Below are 24,398 nucleotides of genomic sequence, written 5' to 3' on the forward strand. Positions count from 1 at the left end.
AGTTAGTTATTATTTAGCCTATTGTTTTAAAATCATTTACAACTAAGAACAACATTTAATTTTCAGTTAAGAGCAATTTAAATTTGAGTTTGAAACTATTGCTCTTAGAAACTGTTACTTGCATCTTACTGTATTGTATATGAACGTTCAATCCAAGCAGGGTCTAAGGTTTATTTTTTGTTGCATTTTACTTTTTACACTCTTTTAGCAACAAATAACTTTATAACGGGGCAGAGACCCACCGGGACCTAAGTTTTCTTATAGTGCTTAAACCTTAAACTAAACTAACAGCCTTATGGCATTTCAGACTTGAATATACTAGCAAACTTGACCTAGTAAGATGTATTTGAGATTTTAAAATAAGTTTATTTCGTTGTATCATGGAATTTTTAATACTTTGGTTCAGCTTATCTTCAACTAAACAAGATTCCATTCATCATGTTGCATATTTTTCCTTGCATACACTGAATTTAGATATTATTTTACTGACTGGGCTACATAAAAATAGTCCGGTGAGATTAAAGTAACAACAAACACTAGTATTAATTAAAGCACAAATAAACAAATATGTTGCGATATACAATAGATATTACAAAATGCTATACGACATCACATTTGTGCATATTTTAAGCAGTTTACGTCAATATATTTTTTCAGTATTAACAAGTCATTCTAAAAATGAACTGAGCGAAACGCTTTATCATTTACTGGTTAGTGGTTACTTATTATGAAAAACGATTGTCTACCAAGACAATACGCAACATTAAACGGTATCTTTACACGTCACAAAGTTAAGAAGTCGTTAGGACTGCATGGTACATTGAACATTAATGAACACACTGTTATATTTGGAAATTTTACATGTTTTACGAGCCAACTAAATTATTTTGTTGCAAAGCATTCCAGTTTTAATTAAAAGACTTAAAACAACCAACAACATATAAATATAAAGTTTTATGTTGAAGTGTTTTACTATAGAGGTTTTCGACTATAGAAGAGTGGATAGGCAGGTCAAGTAATTTGTACGATAAAAATATTAAATAAATATTTACTTAGGAAATACAGTTTTGTACAATCCTTAAAATACAGTCCGTTTATGAACTCTCTACACACCTTTTGAGGTATCCTTACTGGACCAAAGACAAACTAAAATATCTTGTTAAAACTTCAAAAACTCACAAGTAACTCTTCAAGCCACCTTTCAATTAGTACAAAATTTGGTACACTAGTTACTTACAGACCTATTTTGAGAAAATAATATTTTTTAGTCTTAAAATGGCGGCCATTCATGACATAATGCTGTTTAAAAATAAACAAAAGTTTTATGAAAAACAAAATGGCGGCTGAACAGGCAACTTTCGAGTTTTGGAACAATACCTTAAAAGGTCAGTAGAGATTTCGAGAACACCCTATAAAACAATAACAGTAAAGCATTTCTTCACTTTGTGAAGTGCGACCCACAAAACTTTTGAGTCGTAGGTGTACATTACGTAAGCTCAAACACGATTATTCTCTTTTTCTCAACCACACTTGATAAAACACCCAATCTTCTAGAAATGACGGGATGAATGCTTTGTCCTTAGCAAACTCCACGGAGCACGGTAAATTTCTCAGTTCGTTTTCATAAAGAGCGAGAGATGCAGGTCTACAAGCAGCATCGCCCTGTAAAATCAATCACTCCAAAAATTAATTACAAAATATTCTTTTTGGTATCTTCGAGAGTTGTAGGGTTATAAAAATCAAATCCCATCTTTTAAAATATATTTTTTTTTCAACAAGGTGTTGGTTGTCTTTTTTGATCTTGCATTTGCCCATCCACATGGGTCAGTGCGTGGAGCATAATTAATGAGCAAAAGTGAGACAGTATGGTACAATCATGAATTAACTGTGTTAATATATTTTTTATGACAGCTCTGGGAGACGCTGCTTGGCATTACTACTATAGATTTGTAGTCTATCGCACTACCAACTGAGCCATTTACTAAGAATTAAGGAGACGAAGGACAGGATAAGCAGGCTTACCTTAAAAATTGTAGGCATCCCACTTCACAAAAGCAGCACAAAAGAAAACACAATGAAAAATCTAATTCGAAGCCACTGACCCTATCTTAACATTAAGAGTTTCTAAAAGTCCTTAAATGGTAATGGAAGCATTGTTGTCAACACAATGGATTTGCAAATTAATACTTAAAAAATAAGGGGTTTTGGTTTCTATGTATAGCCTACTGTATATAATTACTAATTATTATTTACACGAGAGTCTAAACTTGTTTTACATATGGAAAGGGAAATGGAACTGTTATCTGAGATTAAGGTTCGGGGGCTCCGTGGTTTGACAAGCCACTGATACGAAAGTTTCCATCCCCAAGTTAGTTGTGATGGAGGAGGGAAAGATCTTATAATCTAATGTAGGCCTAATCTTTGAAAGTAGGTTCTAAAACTTGGTGTGTCTGTATCAGCAAAGTACTAGTAAGGAATGAGAGTTAAAAGTTCTGATAAAATAATTAGGCTACCGGAAACCAAAATCATTGTCATCATTCAGAAGCTAAAAAAACTCATTTTTAAATCAGGTTAATGATGAAAAATAACACAACACCCTTAGTTTTATAGAGTTTTGGCACAACGAAATTACCTGAATAAGAAATAGTCCATCCAGCCACAAGAACCCCAAAACCTTATGTTACACACTAAAATGAGAGTATTTCACTGTCAAGTATTTTCAACCATGAACAGATTAAAAGTTAACAAGAAATCTTTCTCTTCCTAGTTCAAATTGAAAGTGTAAAGTAAAGTATAAGTGTGAAGTATTGGTATGAAAGTGCTGTGTGTAACTGTGAAATTATTGAGAAAAATGTGAAGTTTTAGTGATCGTTATGCCAGAGTGAAATCTTTCTCATTCCGACAAACCTGCTTTTATAATAAAAATAATTCTATAAGAGTATTGTTTTTCCATTCCGCTAAAAGCAAAAGACGATTTCTTGGGACAGTAGGCTTACCTGAATCTGAAATAGCCCATTGAAGCCCATTGGTGAAGCACCATCCCGTCACAAGAAACGCAAAACTTTACACCAAACCCATATCATTAGAGTATTTCACTGTCGTTAACATAATTTTCAACTTAGGAAGGTAATGAGTTAATGTTTTGTGTAGTTTAAGTTTTCAGTTTCTTGAGCCAGTTTGGACACTCTCCCATTGAGTTAAGCCTTCTATCGACACAAAAATTCTTAAAACCCATACCCTTTTGCTTTAAGTGACATGCTTAAAAAGGAAAAATTATAGCCTACAAATAAAAAAACTCAAATTCAACTTACGTGGGACATAAACTTGCCGCTCGGCCTTAACACTTGGAAGGCTTTGTTGAGGATAAGTCGCAGAAAGTCCCATAGCTCTCCTTGGGCACACGTTGACACAGGTATTTCTGTCAAGTCTCCGAAAACATAGTCAACTTGCTTTCCTTCTGTGATCATTTTGTCAAGAGATTTTATACAGTCATCAATCACCACCTGGGAAAATCAACAATAATTTATATGTAAACACCACTTTTTGATAGAAAAAGCATATTATATGAGTGCATGTTAAAAGTAAGTGGGGGGTGTGGCAGACCTGGTCTGCAATAGATTGACACGGATTGTGACTCTGCATTTATTTTGTGTTTTATCGCCGTTATTTGGCAGTGACTATATTTATTAGTGTGTCTCAACGCTTTATTAATATTTGGAGGACCAGTGTCGTCTACGAACGATGTCAGACGTCTGTAAGTAACTGATTGTCACACTCGGTAACTAACATCAGCTCAACCAGTTGAAGAAAGTCATCTCCATCTTCGCTACATCTTGACGTTCTGCGCAGACGTCGTGCGCCGCTGCCAACTGTCGGGCGACCACCGCAGTAAATGTCCGCTTGTCACTAACCGCTGTTTGACGACCGACTGGCGCTGCCTACCTAGCCGCTGCGAAGGATTTATGTTGCGCCTTCAACTTCTGTGCTGCAACTTCATCACCTGACTGTGCTGCAGACTTGCATTTACGCTTATGAAGGGGTTGGACACTTCGTCACCTGCCGAATATGCACAGTGACCCTTATACATCATTTTAAGCAGTATTTGCCCTGTAAAATGGTGGTGACACGTGGTATGTCGAGCACTACTGCAAATATAATTGAAGAAACATTCGCCACTTCTGGTAACATTGACTTGGAAACAGAGATGCTGGTCTCTAATCTCTGCCTGGACTTAAAAAAGTTAGAAGCTAATCACCAAGATATTATTTTGACTGATATCCAATTAGGTATATGTAAATTGCTACAGCGTTTGGACGATGCGCTAACTTCAGATAATAGCTCTAGAGCAGTGATCAAAGACCTCCAATGCGATGTATTAACTCTTGAATCCCGGCTTGATCGTGAAAAACAACAACGACAATGTGATCTAAATGCTTCCTTTAATGAACTGGATGTCATCCGCGAAGAAAAAGAGAATGTTTTAAAGGAAAAATGTATCATGTCCTCTAGTCTAATTAGTGTTAAGTCTAAGCTAAATAACATTACTGATGAATATTTGCACTTGAAGTCTGTTATTGAACAAAATGATAAAATTATTGCTAAGCTTAACTTAGACTTGGAAACTAGCAGGCTTCAAAATTTAGAATTGACTGATCTTGCCACAAAACTAAAATCCTCAGTTAAAAAAGCGGAGGAAAATTCTTGGCTAAAAAGTAGATGGGTTGATGATGCTATTCTTGATGACTATTTTCAGTCCTTTAGTGAGAATGATGCATCTTCCAGAGTGTTGTTTATGGGTCCCTCTGTGACACAAGTAGTAAAACATGGTACTACTAATGATGTAAAAAATCTTCTAGCTGATTTAAAGTTCCACCAAGTAAACTATGTTTTTTTATGTATTAGTAATAACTTAGCTACTCTTCAGGATGACACTGGTACGCACTGGAGTCTAATGTATGTCGACATTTCCTACCAGTCAGTATACCATATAGATTCTCTCCAAGCTACAAATTCACTTGCTGCAAAACACGTAGCTTCTAAACTGGGATTTAAAGATAGCTGTTTCCATGAGTTGAGTTGTACTCAGCAAAAAAATCTCTACGAATGTGGTCTAAGAGTTCTGGTGAATACCAAATTCATTTACGAGGGTTTTTGCACAAACCTGACTTTAGGGAAAGAGTTTTCATTTGTTGACTGGTATAAGGGTTTTAACGAGGTATCTTGTAATCTTTTAGCTAATGACAATCTCTCGTCATCTGAGTCCCAAGCAATTGTATCTAAAGCACTCCCTCTTGTCAAAACTGTAGAACCAACCATTGTAAATATTACCAATAGTGTTAACGGTGTTAATGAGACTATATCTGACAGGGTCAATCGTATTGAGACATCAATGAATGTCTCTGAAAAATGGGAAAAAGTAAAAAGGAAAAACAGGAAACTGAGTAAATCAAATGTTAAAATGTCTTGTCACAAGCAACCCGTTGTCAACTGTACTAATCGGTTTAAAGTTCTTGGGAGGGAAAATAAAAATGTAAATGATGCAACAATATGTAATTCATCAGGGAGGTGGCTACTTAAGTCACCTAAACATCTTGTAAAACGAACTAGACCGGCTGTAAAGCCTACTAATAACTCTGCGGGTGAGCATTGTGCCCAGGGACCTACAGTGGTCAACAATGGTGAGGGGTTATTCAAGGGGAATTTGTTGATTGGGGACTCACTCTTGAGGTTCTCAGGGGGGAAGTGTAAACAAAATGGAGTTGTAGTTGATGTAAATCCGGGGGCAAAAGTCACTGACATCAAACAAAAGCTGATTAATCACAGTTCTGACCAACCTGATCTAATTTATTTATTTGTGGGTACTAATGATCTTGTGCTAGGGTATAATGGAGGGCCAGGATATAATGGGGGGTGGGGGAAGAAAGTGGTACTGCACTCGATGGCCGACCTTTTGTGTACGGCCAAAAGCAATTTTCCCAAAGCTAGAATCTTGTTGAATAGTGTCTTAATTCGAAATGACATAGGCCACAGAGCCCTTTCCCTCCTTAATGATCAATTATTTCTCATGTGTAACAATTTTGGGGTAGAATTTGTTAATGCATCACATGTTATTTCTAAGCGTCATCTGGCTAAGGATGGAAGGCACCTTAATCAATGTGGGAACCGTCTTCTCGGTGACTTCATGTTTCAGAACATATTTAGCCCGTATTGTAAGGTAACTTCTTGGCCTTCTTTGGAAGAGAAGCCCAGTGTATTGTCAGTTGAGCCGTCATGTTCTTCGATTGCCCAACCAATTTCGGAAAACTATGTGTTTCAGACCTCTCGAACTTCAGGATAGCACATGTTAACATCCGTTCTCTGAATACTGGATTTGAAGAGCTCTGTGCAGTTGTAGAGGATTTTGATTTTGATTTGTTGGGAGTCACAGAGACGTGGTTGTCTCATGTAACGTCTTCTGATGTATATACTATTCCTGGTTATGATATGGTTAGAAGTGACAGATCTTCTCACCTTGGTATGAGTGGAGGTGGTGTTGCCTTGTATATAAAAAAATCTGTAAATTTCCGCTCAATACAGCTCTGCAATGTTGATGATCGTCTTGAGTACTTATGTGGTGTTGTTTCTTTGAAAGAATCAAAGCTTTGTGTTTGTTTTGTATATAGGTCACCTTCTGTCCCATATACTGTTCTGAGTTCATTGTTGCATGGCCTGTTCATTGACCAGATGATGGAGGTAAATGCTGTGATTCTGCAGGGTGACTTAAACGTGAATCTCATGGAAAATCTAAAACCTGATTCCAAGTACTTGTCTTCTCTTCTTCAGTCCATGAATCTGAGTCAGCTTATAAAGGAGCCTACTCGTGTCACTCATCTGACATCCTCCCTCATAGACTTGATCATTGTTGACAGAGACCTGAAGCTGGAGGTGGGAATGGTTGATACGTCAACTATTCTTGACTATAGAGGGAAGAAAATAACTGATCACCGTTTGGTATTTTGTGACCTTCCTCATAAAATGGCCAAAAAGAAAAAGATTAAATTTGTGTCTTACAGAGATTTGAAAAATATCAACATAAATCAGTTTGTTGAACTTGCATCAGTAGTTGACTGGGACTACATTTCATCTCTCAATAGTGTAGATGACGTTGTACTGGCCTTAAATGAGAGGATACTTCTAATTTCTGATTTATGCGCTCCGGTCGTGAGGAAGCGAGTTACGAAGAAAAAGGCTCCATGGAGAGACAAGAGTATTGCCGTTCTAACAAAAATAAAGAACAAATCAAGAAAGATTTTTATGAATCACAGGAACGGTGAATCAAGAGCGGAATATTGCAAAGCAAGAAATAGGCTCAATTTAGCTATAAGAAGGGCAAAAAAACGTTTTCTTGAAAGTCAAGTACAGGGTAAAGATCCTAAAAAGTTCTGGGCATCTCTGAAAGCCACTGGGGTGTTGGAGTCTGCCGATGATAAAGATTGTTCTTTTACACCTCAGGAACTTAATCGATATTTCTCTACAATGGGAACTAATAATGACAATAATTGTTGTATTAGTGCGGACAAATTGAACTTTTATAACCAGAACAGTAGTAATGATGTGAAGAAGGGGTTCTCTTTTAAACCTGTGACTGAGGATATTATCAAGGCAGTCATGAACAACATCACCACCCGTGCCGTGGGAACGGATGGAATTTCTGTCGACATGATCAAGTCTTTGAGTCCGTACTGTGCCTCAGCTATTTGTCATTTAGTAAATCTGTCCTTGGTTACAGGATGTTTTCCTAATGTTTGGAAAAAAGTATACTAATTCCTCTGGCAAAACAATCAAATCCTACTTCTGTTTCTCATTTCAGGCCCATTTCTATCCTCCCAGTGATGTCTAAGATATTAGAAAAGGTTGTTGTTGAGCAGTTGACATTTTTCTTGGAATCTGAGAATATTCTTCCTGAGACTCAGTCAGGCTTTCGTAAAGGTTTCAGTACGAGCTCTGCACTCTTGAATATCATGGATGAGCTGTTATCTGCTAAGGATAGGGGTTGGCAGAGTTTTGTCACAGGTTTGGATTATTCACAAGCCTTTGATTCGGTGGATTTTGATCTTCTGCTCTCTAAACTGCGGTTTTACCGATTTGATGTAACCTCTGTGGCCTGGGTTTCCTCTTACCTAAACAATAGGTCCCAACAGACTAAGGTTGATCTGAAAGCGTCAGACTTTTTGCCAAAGATTAGAGGTGTTCCGCAAGGTAGTTGTCTAGGGCCGATCCTTTTCTTGATTTACACTTCCGACCTTGGGAGTCAACTGAGGTATTGTGCTATTCATTCATATGCAGATGATACACATCTTATCGCTTCTTTTCCATCTTCGAATCTCCTTGACGCGATCAGGGATGTGAACTGTGATCTGAGTGTGGTTAAGCAATGGTCTGATGATCATGGGCTGCAACTAAATCCTGATAAGTGCTCAGTTTTGCATGTCAGTAATTCTTCTCTGCAAGGCAGACTGAATTCTAATAGGGGTAGTATGATGATTTCATTGGATAATATGCCTTTATCACTTTGTTCTTCGTTAAGAGTCCTTGGTGTCCATCTGGATGATACTCTTAAATTTTCTGAGCAGGTGAGCCGTATCTGTCGTGTTGCTGTTGGCAAGTTGAGACGGTTGCACAGGTTGAGGTTCATATTGCCTACTTCAGCAAAACTTCAAATAGTGCAAGCAGTGGTTTATCCATCTATTAGCTACTGCCTCTCTACCTTTTCTGGTTGCTTAACGAAAGAAAAAATCAAAATACTGACAAGGCTCCAGAATAATGCACTGAGGTTTGTTTATAATTTGAAGAAATTTGACCATATTAGTGAATTTAGATTGAAATCTCATACACTATCCATACAGCAAATCTCTGATCTCCAAACATCAATTTTGGTTCACAAGACGCTGCTGACAAACCAACCTCAGTATCTGAATACCAAGTTGGTACGAAGATCTGAGGTCTGTGGGCACAGTACTCGTCAGGAAGGCTTGTTGCAGTTACCGCGGGTCAGAACTGAGTCGGGGAAAAAGGCCTTTTCCTACTTTGGACCCCTGGTTTACAATGCTCTACCATCAGGGGTAAAAGAAAAAGGATTAATGGTATTTAAGAAGAATGTTAAAGATATGCACCTTTAGTTTTATTTTTTAAGAATGTTTCTTTTTAATTTACTTGTATATGACAAAAGTTTGCATGTAAAACAGAACTTTGTATCTGATGTACGCTGGATAAATAAAGACGTTATTTATTTATTTATTTATTTTATTTATATGAAAAAATGTCTAAATTTTATCATACAGTACAACTCTGATTATCCAAATCAATTGGAACAGCAATTCATTCGGATGATGGTATTTTTACTGAAATTCGAGGTAGCCTAGTCAGCTTTTACAGGAAATAGGCTGAGTTGAGCTGAGCTTTTACTATTATGATCGCAAAATGTGTCTGCAAATCTTCTGCGATAGAAAGATTCAAGCTTTTTCCACGATTACAAAGTACAATTATGATTTTCTTTCACCGCGGGAGACAAAGATGATGTCTAAAGATTAGGAAAATATTCAAGATTTTGCCACAGTCGCAGAAAAAGATTACGTTGTTTATGTAACCGAGGGACGATGAAGATGAAGATGTACAAGATTTTGGCGTGGTTGTGGAAAACTGCTATAAGGAAATTTGCTTTAATTAAAGTCCTACTAATTAGGACTCACAACAAGTAGGTCTGAAAAATCAAATGTTTCTGAAGGTTTAGCTGTACAGATTTTGCTGATTAGTGTTTACCTTATAGTTGAGCCCCTCCAGCTGGTCCAGAATATCTCCACAGCAGCCTCTCATATGTTCCCTGCATGCTCTGATCACTACCTCATCTAACTGAAACATTCAACAATAATATACGTAATGAAAGTCACATTTATGTTTTTAATGACCTGATAAATAGACATTAAGCCAATTTTTTTTTTCATTATGACCTAAGGTGATTGTTTAGGATACAAGTATAAAGATCGAGGCCAGGTCAAGGTAAAGAAATAAGTGAGTGGAATTTTTGGCCACACTACACAGATCTTTAAAGTAACTAGCTAACGAAAGAGATTATGCAGGAATGAAAGGAAAGCAGAAGGGAGGTGGGAATTCATCCCCAAATACAGATTGGCCAAAGTTCTGTGTGAGCAGCCAGAACTGGTCGGGTCTAGGTGAGTGGGTTGGCGGGGGTACTTTCGTGAATACATTTGTCTTGCTACCTACTCAGTATGACTCACTCACCCCTAATCCCAGCACTGCCAATAACTGGCACCTGTATGTTGTAGTTCGGCTAGTAGGAAACCCGTCCGCACGCACAGAATCATCGGCTGAACTATACCCCCTAAGGCATCTACCTACAATTTTTCCACCTCCAAAAAGCTACTACACTCACCTCCAGCATGGTGACAAACTTGGGCTTCTCTTTGAGCAGTTCATACAGCAGTGCTCCATCTCCACCTCCAAGTATCACTATTTCTTTCCCTGCGTAATCTTCCTTGCCTCTCTGCATCAATGTCTCGGTGTAGATCAGGTCTTGCTCCGACATATCTGATTTTACAGTCAAACCATATTTTATGATTAAAAATTTAACATTGTATTTCAAGTGTTGACAGTTGTATGATGATTAATAACTAAAAATAACTACAACATAACCTACATCAACCAAATATAGAACGAGTTGTTTACAACAGTGTTTCCTAGCCTGTGGTACGATGAGGCCACTCTGTTGGTAATTGGAGAAGTTATATAAGTATCATTATTTAATGTCAGAATTGTTTGGGTTGATGCGTTAGCACGGCCGATTGGTAACTGTGTAGTCAACACAATGTCAAAACCAGGGGAGACATTATTTTGTTAGTCTAATGCAGCAAAACTATGAGACGGATTTAAATTATAGCACTCACTCAAAGGTTATTAGACAAATTTAAGACTGTCCTCGGTGCTAAGTACTTCACTCAGGTATTCATCGATTGAAAAAACTTCTAGGAAAGCTTAATTCAGAATGATTTGTGCGGGGGATTGAAATCATTTTATTCCATTTGCCCAACCATTACAGGCTGGCTAGTGGCTTCTGTCTTCAAGCCTTCTCATTGCCAAAAGCCTTTTCTCCTTTCTTTTGGTTATCAAAATAAATAACTAATTATCTCTTTGTAAATAAGTGGTGTGCAAAATATCTTTGGTTGGTGACACGGTGTGGGTAACACAAAAAAAGGTGGGTAACACTATACTAATTATTCTCAAATGAATATAAAGTTAATGAAGTGTGTTTTAAACTCAATTTCATATTAAAGACCACAGTAATATACCTGCTAAACTAAGTGTACCTTACCATGGCATAGCTACGTGGCCCTGGCCACTCAAACTCCAAAAGGTGTGGCACTCAAAAACTATGTATAGCATTTGATAATATTACAAAGGTAACAAAAATATGTTTTGTCCTTAAATAGACTAGGCCCTAATGTAGTCACTAGCATACTTACTTTGGTTTTCGTCCAAAACCAACATATTTCCAAAACTCTTAGTGTGAAAAATTTGAACCTTCTGGTACGGTGATTGTTCCTCAAAAACAACAGCATCAATATCATACTCTATGAGCCTCTCATCTGTGAAAAATTTTATTTTAAGAAGATTCTATTCTATGAATTGTACAGAAACATATTTAGTATATGTGCTTAATGAGGTATTTTACAATATATTAAAAAATATTACGAACAAGGACAATTTTTCATGCAAATTTTGTCATATAACATTTTGGTTAAACATTAAAAATACATATCACTGTGTTTAACCAACTATTTTAACTTTTGAGTCAGTAAATTCATTTAACCAGTAAAAAATTCCTGGATTTTCAAGGATTTCCAAGAATAGAGGGTCAGCAATATTAGGCTATCACTTTGTTGCCATGATATTGGACCATGATAATTAAAGTCTAGACTGATCCCTAAGAAGATACAAGAGGTTGACATAATCACAGTAGAACTTCGATAACAAGTTTCTGATGGGGATTATCAAAAAGACTTGTTATCAAGGTAGACTTCTTATTAAGAATCAATAACATCTGATTCATAGCCTGCTCTAATACAAGGTCGCGGTGTTGGCGTGTGGCAATGTTGCAATGGCATGCCTATTGATTGTCATGGTAATAATGGAAATAACAAAAGTTTAAAATAAACATTACCTATACTCTCCATTATAAATTAGTACAACAGCTGTTTAAATTGTCTAATACCCAGTACCGGAGTAGGATAATGACTCTGAACAGCTGTTTCATTGTGATGGGACAGCATCGTCTTATCATCAAAGTTCCACAGTATTGTTTTAGTTACCAGCAGTGAGGAAGTATTTGTCGATGTTGCCTCCTCGAGTCAGAGCAGGATACTTGTGGCTTCTCGTACTTTTTGTTTGTTTGGTCAAATTCTCTTCCAGTTGTCGAATAGTCTGTCAGACAAAAGCAAAAAAGGCTCAATGTTAGTACAACACTAGAACATCTACCAAACTCTAAAACAATGTTGCAAAATAAAAAAAATAATTTGCAAGGCTACTTTTTGGCAAATTTGTTTGAAGGGGTATCGAAGTTGTTTGAGTATTGTTTGATTTCTGAACTTTCATTTATCTAGATGACTTGTAATCCAATTATTCCATGTTAATCAGAATATTCAAGTAGAAACCTTTTTTAAGACCAAGTCAATCTAGAAGCCAAAATCATACTTTTAAACCATCTTTTACTTGTAGACATTGTGAAATATAAATTAAAAATTTGTATAAATTATTGTTGAAACTCTACTTGACTTAGGCCTACCTCAAACGACAAAAGGGGTTCATCACCGTCTTCCCGGTAATACTCAATGTTGATAGATATGACACCCTTGGTAAAAGCTCTGACAGTTATGAAAGAGTCTCTCACAGCTGTGAAAGTATACAAGGTTCCTCCGCCTTGAAAGTCACTGGTGTAAACCTCCTTCAGCTCCGGGATGAACTTTGATAACACATCCTGGACTGCGGACTTGAGGCCATTTTTCTCCAAAATTTTTTGAGGGTCAACTGTCAAATCCAAGAGGATTGTGTTGACAGCCATACTTATTCTGAAAAAATAAGAAGCATTATGATAATTAAAAATGAATTAGTATTGTATTTTTCTGATCAGTCGTCAATTGGATCCTCGGAAAAGTCAGTAGGTTTTTGATGGTTCGAAACTGGACCAAGCTTTAATCATTGGCTCTTTAGTAATGGTCAAGACTAAAGAAGCCGATTATCTTAGTCAGTAAGAAAGCCACACAAAGAATTTCACTCAATTTTAAACTCACTCTTTGCTGTATCCCCAGAGCTTCCCGAATTAATTGGTAATATATTTTGACCATTCATATTATTTAATAATTTATTGGACCTCAAAGTGTTAATACTAAATTACATCATGGTCCAACAAATATTTGACAAAATAAAACTTTAGGCAAGGAGCCACTATTTTTAATATTTTAAATCTTTGCTCATAAAAAATTTTTATTAAAAAGTGGTATTTTAAATAATTGATTTCTTGATTTATTTAGACCATCTTACACCTTGTTAAGCACTTACGTGTAAAAATTAAAATTTGACCCACTCATACAAGTTAAATTTTGAACACCCTTTTGGAAACTTTTGAGGAACAAAATACAACTTAGCTCTAGATGCTTTGACTCTTAAAATTAAATAAAAACTAATTTTAAGAATGAAGTTTTAAGGCCTAGCCTATTTTAATCTTAAATTATAAGAATTATAATGTACTACCTCCAAATGAATTTAAAGTTTTACTGGAGTAATAAAAATCCCGTGTTACCGCCTCACTCACAATTGAGATAATAACTTAACTACTATTTGATTGCCACTGTAACCTTGAATTTCTACCAAGTTATTAACAATTAACATCCAAATATTCCAAAAGGTCGAGATGAGGTTTTCCCCTCTCTTGAAACTAACTCCCCCCCCCCCCCCCCCCGAAACTAAACATTTCCCCATGGCTGCCTCTATTGTGTGATTCAGAATATAATTGCCAGGTGTGCGTTTGTCGTGATGAGTAAAACATTGAAATGAACAAAACTAGCAGTGATACGTGGCATAATACATTATTTCTGATATTTGTCTACCATATATTTTAAAGAAACCTCATCTAACCTATATAAGTAGCCTAAGATGATTTTATGTATTTTGAAAAATTCTAATAAATACAAAAAGTTCAACAAATACAAAAATAAATACAATAAATACAAAATACTAATGAATACAACATACCAATTATTAACTCATACATCGCTTTTTTGTGGTAATTTGAGTGATATAGTCACAAAATAAATGACACAAAGATTGGTTGGTATTGTAGTTTGTTTAGGTAGTATGGGAGTATACAGGGCTGGCAAGAGCCGTCACGGGCCCCTGGGCTGAGCGATCCTGGGGCTCCTATTTTCCTGATTTAGTGCCCAGCCGCTTGTGTGCTGTTTGTTACAAATAAAATAACAATACGTACAGTATATCTAAGATGTTTGATAGTTTGATTAATTCTCGTGCCCACAGTTGCAATTTATTCACAGTCAAGACTTAAATAAAACAATTCAAACTCAAAAATTACTTAGTGAACTGGTAAACCATAAGATACTAAAATTTTTGACTTAAGCAGATTACATGTATACAGAAAAGATTTTACATTTGACTGGGCCCCCCCTGTCCCACCCTACAGCCAGCCCTGGGAGTATACACTTTGACTATGTATGTAATTACAAAACTGGCTGCTTACAAGTTGCTTTAGGAATATTTCTTAGGTAACATTAATATTTTTACATAGTTGGAACATTCTGTGTTTGCCTTATCATGTTTCAATAATTCAAACTTTGCTACTTAATTATACTTCATGCAGTACCAAAATAATTTAATCAAATAGGGCAAAGAAAAGTAAGATACAGAGGAAACATTCTATGATACACTTAAGTGGTGTCTAGCGCTAAGTTAGTAGGCCTACTGGTATATAGGGTAATGACCCCCTTCATGTAGCCAACTACAACGCTCACAGTGGAGGAAGACTCTGTGCGATACGAAATTCTGCACACTGCTCACCGTCAGGCTCTTCCATTGTTTAACTTATCACAAGTGTATTTCCGCCCCAACATACTAGAGCTCAAAAGCACATGGTTGTCCCATAAGCTTGTATCCTCTGTACCTTACTTCTCTATAAATAGGGTTAACTTAGCTTTTATCTGGAAAGCAGCATAAAAAAGAAAATTAGGTGCTAGTGCCGAAAGTCCAAATTTATCCCACATCCCATTTAGATCTCATACAAGGTTTGGAAATCCCGATTTAGGGATAAAATCCCGTGTATGGAAACACTGAGGTGGGTACTTTAAAACCTGACTTGTAACATTTTTATAAAGTTGATCCATAGGCCTTATTTTCAACTTTAAAACATAACTTAGGCTACATTTAATACACAAAAAAACAATTCCTTTGTTTACAACTATGTAATATTATACTGTCAGCCAATTAAAATCCAAACCAAACCATTAATAGTTGTTTTAGGCTTTAGTCAACTTTTATTGAAATTAATTTGGATAATTTTTATTACACTAAGTTTTTACCTAACTTAGTGCATTTGGAAAGATCGGCGTGAAACTGGCAATAGATTAGCAATAACTCACTCCACTTCTCCTACTTCCCCTCCGACGAATATACGTCACAGTAAAACGTCATAACAATGATGGCGTCATAGCAGCATTCGTCATAGAGCCGACGACATAACCTCCAAAATATCAAGTGGCGGGAACTTTTTTTTGGCGGCACACGGCCAAGATGGCGTTCGGTTGTTCCCGCCAACCGTTGAGTATAGCAAGTGTCTTTAATATATGTAAACAACTGCATAAATGAATTAATGTTAAGGAGTTGTAAACAAAGTAAACGCCTAAAGCCTATCCTAGCACCATAGACTAACAATGACAAGAAGACTTCTCATCCCATTGTAAATTTTGAAGCTCGTTTTTCGTATCTAGTTCATGTACGTGACACGTGGGCGCTAGTGTCCACGAAACTTTGTTTCTATTATTTTAGGGTTAATTTCTTGATTTGTGCTATACTGTTTGGTTATATAACTTGGGTACAGGTTATTGTTTATGATTAGATCGTATTATTTAGTTAAACGAGGCTTTAAATGGCTGTAATAACGGGAAACAAATTGTAAACAAAACAGGACCTCAAGAAAATAAGAAATTGCCATAAATTTCTATTGCTGGCCTATTCGGTTGGTACGATTTTCTGTTTTTCATTTGAAATATGTTTATTACATTGTTATGAACTGGAAAACACTTCGTTTATGTTCTAATAATTATTTATAGTTGAGATAGGTGACTTTGAATTAAACTGGTGTGACCTCGGTTCCATAAGAACCCAACTTACTAAAAATCTTGTTTTTTCGTTTGTACATGTTTGTTACTTCTTAATAAACAATATCTAACGCCTTTTCGAAAAAAATTATCAGTTATTATCAATTAAATGCATTATTTAAATTTTGCTCAAGAAAATATTAAATTACGATAAATTTCTATTGCTGGCCTATTCCGTTGGTACGATTTTCTGTTTTTCTTTTGAAATATGTTTATTACATTGTTATGAACTGGAAAACACATCGTTTATGTTCTAATAACTATTTATAGTTGAGATATGTCACCTTGAATGGCATTGGTGTGACCTCGGTTTCATAACAACCCAACTAACAAAAAATCGATTTTTTTCGTTTGTACATGTTAGTTGCTTCTTAATAAACAATATCTAACACCTTTTTGATAAAATTATCAGTAATTATTAATTAAATGCATTATTTAAAATTTGCCTCAAGAAAATATTAAATTACCAAAAATTTCTATTGCTGGCCTATCCCGTTGGTACGATTTTCTGTTTTTCTTTTGAAATATGTTTATTACATTGTTATGAACTGGAAAACACGTAGTTTATGTTCTAATAACTATTTATAGTTGAGATAGGTAACTTTGAATTAAACTGGTGTGACCTCGGTTCCATAACAACCCAACTTACTAAAAATCTATTTTTTTCGTTTGTACATGTTTGTTACTTCTTAATAAACATAATCTAACACCTTTTTGATAAAACTATCAGTAATTATCAATTTAATGCATTATTTAAAATTTGCCCCAAGAAAATAAGAAATTGTCATAAATTTCTATTGCTGGCCTATTCCGTTGGTACGATTTTCTATTTTTCTTTTGAAATATGTTTATTACATTGTTATGAACTGGAAAACACTTCGTTTATGTTCTATTAATTATTTATAGTTGAGATAGGTGACTTTGAATTAAACTGGTGTGACCTCGGTTCCATAAGAACCCAACTTACTAAAAATCTTGTTTTTTCGTTTGTACATGTTTGTTACTTCTTAATAAACAATATCTAACGCCTTTTCGAAAAAAATTATCAGTTATTATCAATTAAATGCATTATTTAAATTTTGCTCAAGAAAATATTAAATTACGATAAATTTCTATTGCTGGCCTATTCCGTTGGTACGATTTTCTGTTTTTCTTTTGAAATATGTTTATTACATTGTTATGAACTGGAAAACACATCGTTTATGTTCTAATAACTATTTATAGTTGAGATATGTCACCTTGAATGGCATTGGTGTGACCTCGGTTTCATAACAACCCAACTAACAAAAAATCGATTTTTTTCGTTTGTACATGTTAGTTTCTTCTTAATAAACAATATCTAACACCTTTTTGATAAAATTATCAGTAATTATTAATTAAATGCATTTATTAAAATTTGCCTCAAGAAAATATTAAATTACCATAAATTTCTATTGCTGGCCTATCCCGTTGGTACGATTTTCTGTTTTTCTTTTGAAATATGTTTATTACATTGTTATGAACTGGAAAACACGTAGTTTATGTTCTAATAACTATTTATAGTTGAGATAGGTAACTTTGAATTAAACTGGTGTGACCTCGGTTCCATAACAACCCAACTTACTAAAAACCTATTTTTTTCGTTTGTACATGTTTGTTACTTCTTAATAAACATAATCTAACACCTTTTTGATAAAACTATCAGTAATTATCAATTTAATGCATTATTTAAAATTCGCCCCAAGAAAATAAGAAATTGTCATAAATTTCTATTGCTGGCCTATTCCGTTGGTACGATTTTCTATTTTTCTTTTGAAATATGTTTATTACATTGTTATGAACTGGAAAACACATAGTTTATGTTCTAATAACTATTTATAGTTGAGCTATATCATATTGAATGTCGTTGGTGTTACCTCGGTTCCATAACAACCCAACTAACAAAAAATCGATTTTTTTCGTTTTTACATGTTAGCATTGACTATATAACACTACTGTTAGTTACTTCTTAATAAACAATAACTAACGCCTTTTCGAAAAAAATTATCAGTAATGATCAATTAAATGCATTATTTAAATTTGCCTCAAGAAAATATTAAAGTACTATAAATTTCTATTGCTGGCCTATCCCGTTGGTACGATTTTCTGTTTTTCTTTTGAAATATGTTTATTACATTGTTATGAACTGGAAAACACATAGTTTATGTTCTAATAACTATTTATAGTTGAGCTATGTCATATTGAATGGCGTTGGTGTTACCTTGGTTCCATAACAACCCAACTAACAAAAAATCTATTTTTCCGTTTTTACATGTTAGTTACTTCTTAATAAACAATATCTAACACCTTTTTCATAAAACTATCAGTAATTATCAATTTAATGCATTATTGAAAATTTGCCCCATGAAAATAAGAAATTGTCATTAATTTCTATTGCTGGCCAATTCCGTTGGTACGATTTTCTGTTTTTCTTTTGAAATATGTTTATTACATTGTTATGAACTGGAAAACACATAGTTTATGTTCTAATAACTTTTTATAGTTGAGATAGGTAACTTTGAATTAAACTGGTGTGACCTCGGTTCCATAACCACCCAACAAACAAAAAATCGTTTTTTTCGTTTGTACATGTTTTTTACATCTTAATAAACATAATCTAAAACCTTTTTGATAAAACTATCAGTAATTATCAATTTAATGCATTATTTAAAATTTGCCCCAAGAAAATAAGAAATTGCTATAATTTTCTATTGCTGGCCTATTCCGTTGGTACGATTATCTGTTTTTCTTTTGAAATATGTTTATTACATTGTTATGAACTGGAAAACACATAGTTTATGTTCTAATAACTATTTATAGTTGAGATATGTCACCTTGAATGGCATTGGTGTGACCTCGGTTCCATAACAACCCAACTAACAAAAAATCGATTTTTTTCCGTTTTTACATGTTAGTTACTTCTTAATAAACAATATCTAACGCCTTTTCGAAAAAAATTATCAGTAATGATCAATTAAATGCATTATTAAAATTTGCCCCAAGAAAATAAGAAATTGTCATAAATTTCTATTTCTGGCCTATCCCGTTGGTACGATTTTCTGTTTTTCTTTTGAAATATGTTTATTACATTGTTATGAACTGGTAAACACATAGTTTATGTTCTAATAACTATTTATAGTTGAGATAGGTAACTTTGAATTAAACTGGTGTGACCTCGGTTCCATAACAACCCAACTTACAAAAAATCTATTTTTTTCGTTTGTACATGTTAGTTGCTTCTTAATAAACAATATCTAACACCTTTTTGATAAAATTATCAGTAATTATTAATTAAATGCATTATTTAAAAGTTGCCTCAAGAAAATATTAAATTACCATAAATTTCTATTGCTGGCCTATTCCGTTGGTACGATTTTCTGTTTTTCTTTTGAAATATGTTTATTAAATTGCTATGAACTGGTAAACACATAGTTTATGTTCTAATAATTATTTATAGTTGAGATATGTCATCTTGAATGGTCTTGGCGTGACCTTGTTTCCATAAGGACCTAACTTTTAAAACGTCTGTATACCCTAACTAATTTGCATTAATGTTTTGTAGGATGGAAAATGTAAGTGCCCCAACCTATCCAAGGACACCTTAAACTTGGTGATTGGATACGTATAGCAGCTGCAAAACAATTATCGCATAACGTTAGCCTATTAAATTTATAGATTAAGTGAACATTAAGTAAAGGATAAAATGTCTGACAAATAAATGTTAACAGTAGTTTTATTATAACAAACTATAAAGCCCACAGAACAGAGAACAGAGAAGGCGCAGACGATCTCCAACACCCTACCCGCAAAGACGCAGACAATCCCGATCACTTTCATCAACACCCCCGCCGCGAAGACGCAGACAATCAAGATCACTCTCACCATCACTCTCACCAACACCCTCACCACAACTACCTTCACTCCCACCAACACCCCCACCTCAACAACCACCCCCACCTCAACAACCACCCCCACCAACACCACCACCTCAACAACCACCACCAACACCCCCACCTCAACAGCAACCACCACCCCCTCACCATCAACAACAACTACCACCACCCCCACCTCAACAACAACTACCACCACCCCCACCTCAACAACAACCACCACCACCCCCACCTCAACAACAACAACTACGACTCCCGGTACAACACTCCTACCCTGGCATATTCCCCCCTCCCAATTATTTCAACCACCCAACCTCATTCCAATACCTCATTCCGCCTCATAATTCCATTTCCCCATTGTACCATCCACAACAAATCCCACAACATATCCCTCAACAAATCCCTCAACAATTACACATCCCTCAACAACTCCCACTACGCCACATCGTTCCCCAACATCTCATCTTAACCCCTCGAGCCCCTGACATGATGCCTCGCCAGGGACATCCCCCTCAACCCGCTCAACATAATGAGCCTGCCCCACCAGGAGTGTAGGCCTAGATATATTTTATGTTTGTTGTATTGTATTTTTTTTAAATTTTGTATATATTTTTTTGTTTCCAATTAATTAAAAAAACACTTTAAAATCAAAGAAATGATTACTTAAATCCCCTAAATTGTTATAGGTTTAGTTTATTACCCACAAAAATACATGTTTAGCCAAAGTCATGCAACATTAATTGGTTTAATGTAGCGTCGTAATGCAACCAAAGTCAGACGAGCACCTAAATCAATAGTACTAATTTCTTATTTTCTTGAGGGAAATTTTAAATAATGCATTAAATTGATAATTAATGATAGTTTTATCAAAAAGGTGTTAGATTATGTTTATTAAGAAGCAACAAACATGTACAAACGAAAAAATCGATTTTTTGTTAGTTGGGTTGTTATGGAACCGAGGTCACACCAATGCCATTCAAGGTGACATATCTCAACTATAAATAGTTATTAGAACATAAACGATGTGTTTTCCAGTTCATAACAATGTAATAAACATATTTCAAAAGAAAAACAGAAAATCGTACCAACGGAATAGGCCAGCAATAGAAATTTATCGTAATTTAATATTTTCTTGAGCAAAATTTAAATAATGCATTTAATTGATAATAACTGATAATTTTTTTCGAAAAGGCGTTAGATATTGTTTATTAAGAAGTAACAAACATGTACAAACGAAAAAACAAGATTTTTAGTAAGTTGGGTTCTTATGGAACCGAGGTCACACCAGTTTAATTCAAAGTCACCTATCTCAACTATAAATAATTAATAGAACATAAACGAAGTGTTTTCCAGTTCATAACAATGTAATAAACATATTTCAAAAGAAAAATAGAAAATCGTACCAACGGAATAGGCCAGCAATAGAAATTTATGACAATTTCTTATTTTCTTGGGGCAAATTTTAAATAATGCATTAAATTGATAATTACTGATAGTTTTATCAAAAAGGTGTTAGATTATGTTTATTAAGATGTAAAAAACATGTACAAACGAAAAAAAAATATTTTTTGTTAGTTGGGTGGTTATGGAACCGAGGTCACACCAGTTTAATTCAAAGTTACCTATCTCAACTATAAATAGTTATTAGAACATAAACTATGTGTTTTCCAGTTCATAACAATGTAATAAACATATTTCAAAAGAAAAATAGAAAATCGTACCAACGGGATAGGCCAGCAATAGAAATTTATGGTAATTTAATATTTTCTTGGGGCAAATTTTAAATAATGCATTAAATTGATAATTACTGATAGTTTTATGAAAAAGGTGTTAGATATTGTTTATTAAGAAGTAACTAGTATGTAAAAACGGAAAAATAGGTTTTTTGTTGGTTGGGTTCTTATGGAACCGAGGTAACACCAGTTAAAATCAAAGTTATATATCTCTACTATAAATAGTTATTAGAACATAAACGATGTGTTTTCCAGTTCATAACAATGTAATAAACATATTTCAAAAGAAAAACAGAAAATCGTACCAACGAGATAGGCCAGCAATAGAAATTTATGGTAATTTAATATTTTCTTGTGGCAAATTTTAAATAATGCATTTAATTAATAATTACTGATAATTTTATCAAAAAGGTGTTAGATATTGTTTATTAAGAAGCAACCAACATGTACAAACGAAAAAAATCGATTTTTTGTTAGTTGGGTTGTTTATGAAACCGAGGTCACACCAATGCCATTCAAGGTGACATATCTCAACTATAAATAGTTATTAGAACATAAACGATGTGTTTTCCAGTTCATAACAATGTAATAAACATATTTCAAAAGAAAAACAGAAAATCGTACCAACGGAATAGGCCAGCAATAGAAATTTATCGTAATTTAATTTTTTCTTGAGCAAAATTTAAATAATGCATTTAATTGATAATAACTGATATTTTTTTTCGAAAAGGCGTTAGATATTGTTTATTAAGAAGTAAAAAACATGTACAAACGAAAAAACAAGATTTTTAGTAAGTTGGGTTCTTATGGAACCGAGGTCACACCAGTTTAATTCAAAGTCACCTATCTCAACTATAAATAATTATTAGAACATAAACGAAGTGTTTTCCAGTTCATAACAATGTAATAAACATATTTCAAATGAAAAACAGAAAATCGTACCAACCGAATAGGCCAGCAATAGAAATTTATGGCAATTTCTTATTTTCTTGAGGTCCTGTTTTGTTTACAATTTGTTTCCCGTTATTACAGCCATTTAAAGCCTCGTTTAACTAAATAATACGATCTAATCATAAACAATAACCTGTACCCAAGTTATATAACCAAACAGTATAGCACAAATCAAGAAATTAACCCTAAAATAAAAGAAACAAAGTTTCGTGGACACTAGCGCCCATGTGTCACGTACATGAACTAGATACGAAAAACGAGCTTCAAAATTTACAATGGGATGAGAAGTCTTCTTGTCATTGTTAGTCTATGGTGCTAGGATAGGCTTTAGGCGTTTACTTTGTTTACAACTCCTTAACATTAATTCATTTATGCAGTTGTTTACATATATTAAAGACACTTGCTATACTCAACGGTTGGCGGGAACAACCGAACGCCATCTTGGCCGTGTGCCGCCAAAAAAAAGTTCCCGCCACTTGATATTTTGGAGGTTATGTCGTCGGCTCTATGACGAATGCTGCTATGACGCCATCATTGTTATGACGTTTTACTGTGACGTATATTCGTCGGAGGGGAAGTAGGAGAAGTGGAGTGAGTTATTGCTAATCTATTGCCAGTTTCACGCCGATTTTGGAAAGAACAAAATCTAATTACTTGAAAACAATAATAAAACTATTTATAGGTAACTGATCCCCATTAAGACGAATATTTAACCTAAAACTACATACAAAAAAACAAAGCAATAACAGGTTTTGCATGGCAATCAACAGGTGGCTAAAAGTGCAAATACTTGTATAAATTTCGGCATTAACTAACCTTAAAATTTCTGCTGAAACCAAATCATAGAATTTGCAGTCTTATACCTATCAATGAGGTATACAACAATAGTTTTTAGTCAACTTATAAAACATGTACAGTTACCATTCACTGACAAAAGTTTTGTCTAGTCTTCGTCCTCAAGTTTCGAAGCGTCTAGCTAAACATTACAATGTAAACAACACAAACAATAGAGTAAACAAACCCATGTGTAGCACAAAGAAAGAAAAGAAGACGGTTTGAAATCTCGCTCACTAGCGAATGACAGAAGAGTAACAGAACAGCAGTGGTAACAGCTGTATTCCATAGAGGAAGATGTGGTCGTTTTAGGGTCCAAGGTTACAGGACTAAGGTAACATATATTTACTGCCAAGATCCATCTCAATGAGCTAGCTGTGGTTATTATAATAGAATCAGCCTTGAGCTTGAGATTAGAAGTAATGCGAACACGTAAAGTTCTGACTAAACTATCTTATATGATCAGATGATTATCTTTCCGGTTTAAAGGCCGTCTATGGTTAATACAGACATTTTGTTAAATATAAAATTTATTTTAG

At 34.6% G+C, this 24,398-nt stretch overlaps 2 protein-coding genes across 3 annotated transcripts; one reads left to right on the forward strand and one right to left on the reverse strand.

The window, feature by feature from the left end:
• Positions 1–1,102: 1,102 nt before the first annotated feature.
• On the reverse strand, positions 1,103–24,034 carry LOC128986955 (spermine synthase-like). 2 transcript variants are annotated; one of them, XM_054407585.1, is made up of 8 exons: positions 23,842–24,034; positions 12,836–13,118; positions 12,363–12,474; positions 11,517–11,639; positions 10,430–10,584; positions 9,799–9,888; positions 3,312–3,503; positions 1,103–1,662 (listed from the first exon to the last, which is right to left on the reverse strand). In XM_054407585.1, exons 2-8 carry the CDS (start codon positions 13,109–13,111, stop codon positions 1,507–1,509), a joined length of 1,104 nt encoding a protein of 367 aa, XP_054263560.1. In that variant the 5' UTR covers positions 13,112–13,118; positions 23,842–24,034; the 3' UTR covers positions 1,103–1,506. The 2 variants fall into 2 exon arrangements, with proteins under 2 accessions (XP_054263560.1, XP_054263561.1); XM_054407586.1 differs by lacking the exon at positions 23,842–24,034 and adding an exon at positions 13,801–13,840.
• LOC128984881 (uncharacterized) lies at positions 20,015–20,896 on the forward strand. Its single transcript, XM_054404251.1, has 2 exons — positions 20,015–20,023; positions 20,213–20,896. The coding sequence occupies exons 1-2, from the start codon at positions 20,015–20,017 to the stop codon at positions 20,894–20,896; spliced, it is 693 nt and encodes a 230-aa protein (XP_054260226.1).
• Positions 24,035–24,398: the final 364 nt, after the last annotated feature.

The sequence above is a fragment of the Macrosteles quadrilineatus genome, unplaced genomic scaffold, assembly GCF_028750875.1.
Source record: "Macrosteles quadrilineatus isolate MER2022 unplaced genomic scaffold, UCM_ALF_1.0 Scaffold_2__2_contigs__length_208266976, whole genome shotgun sequence".
Taxonomy (NCBI): domain Eukaryota; kingdom Metazoa; phylum Arthropoda; class Insecta; order Hemiptera; family Cicadellidae; genus Macrosteles; species Macrosteles quadrilineatus.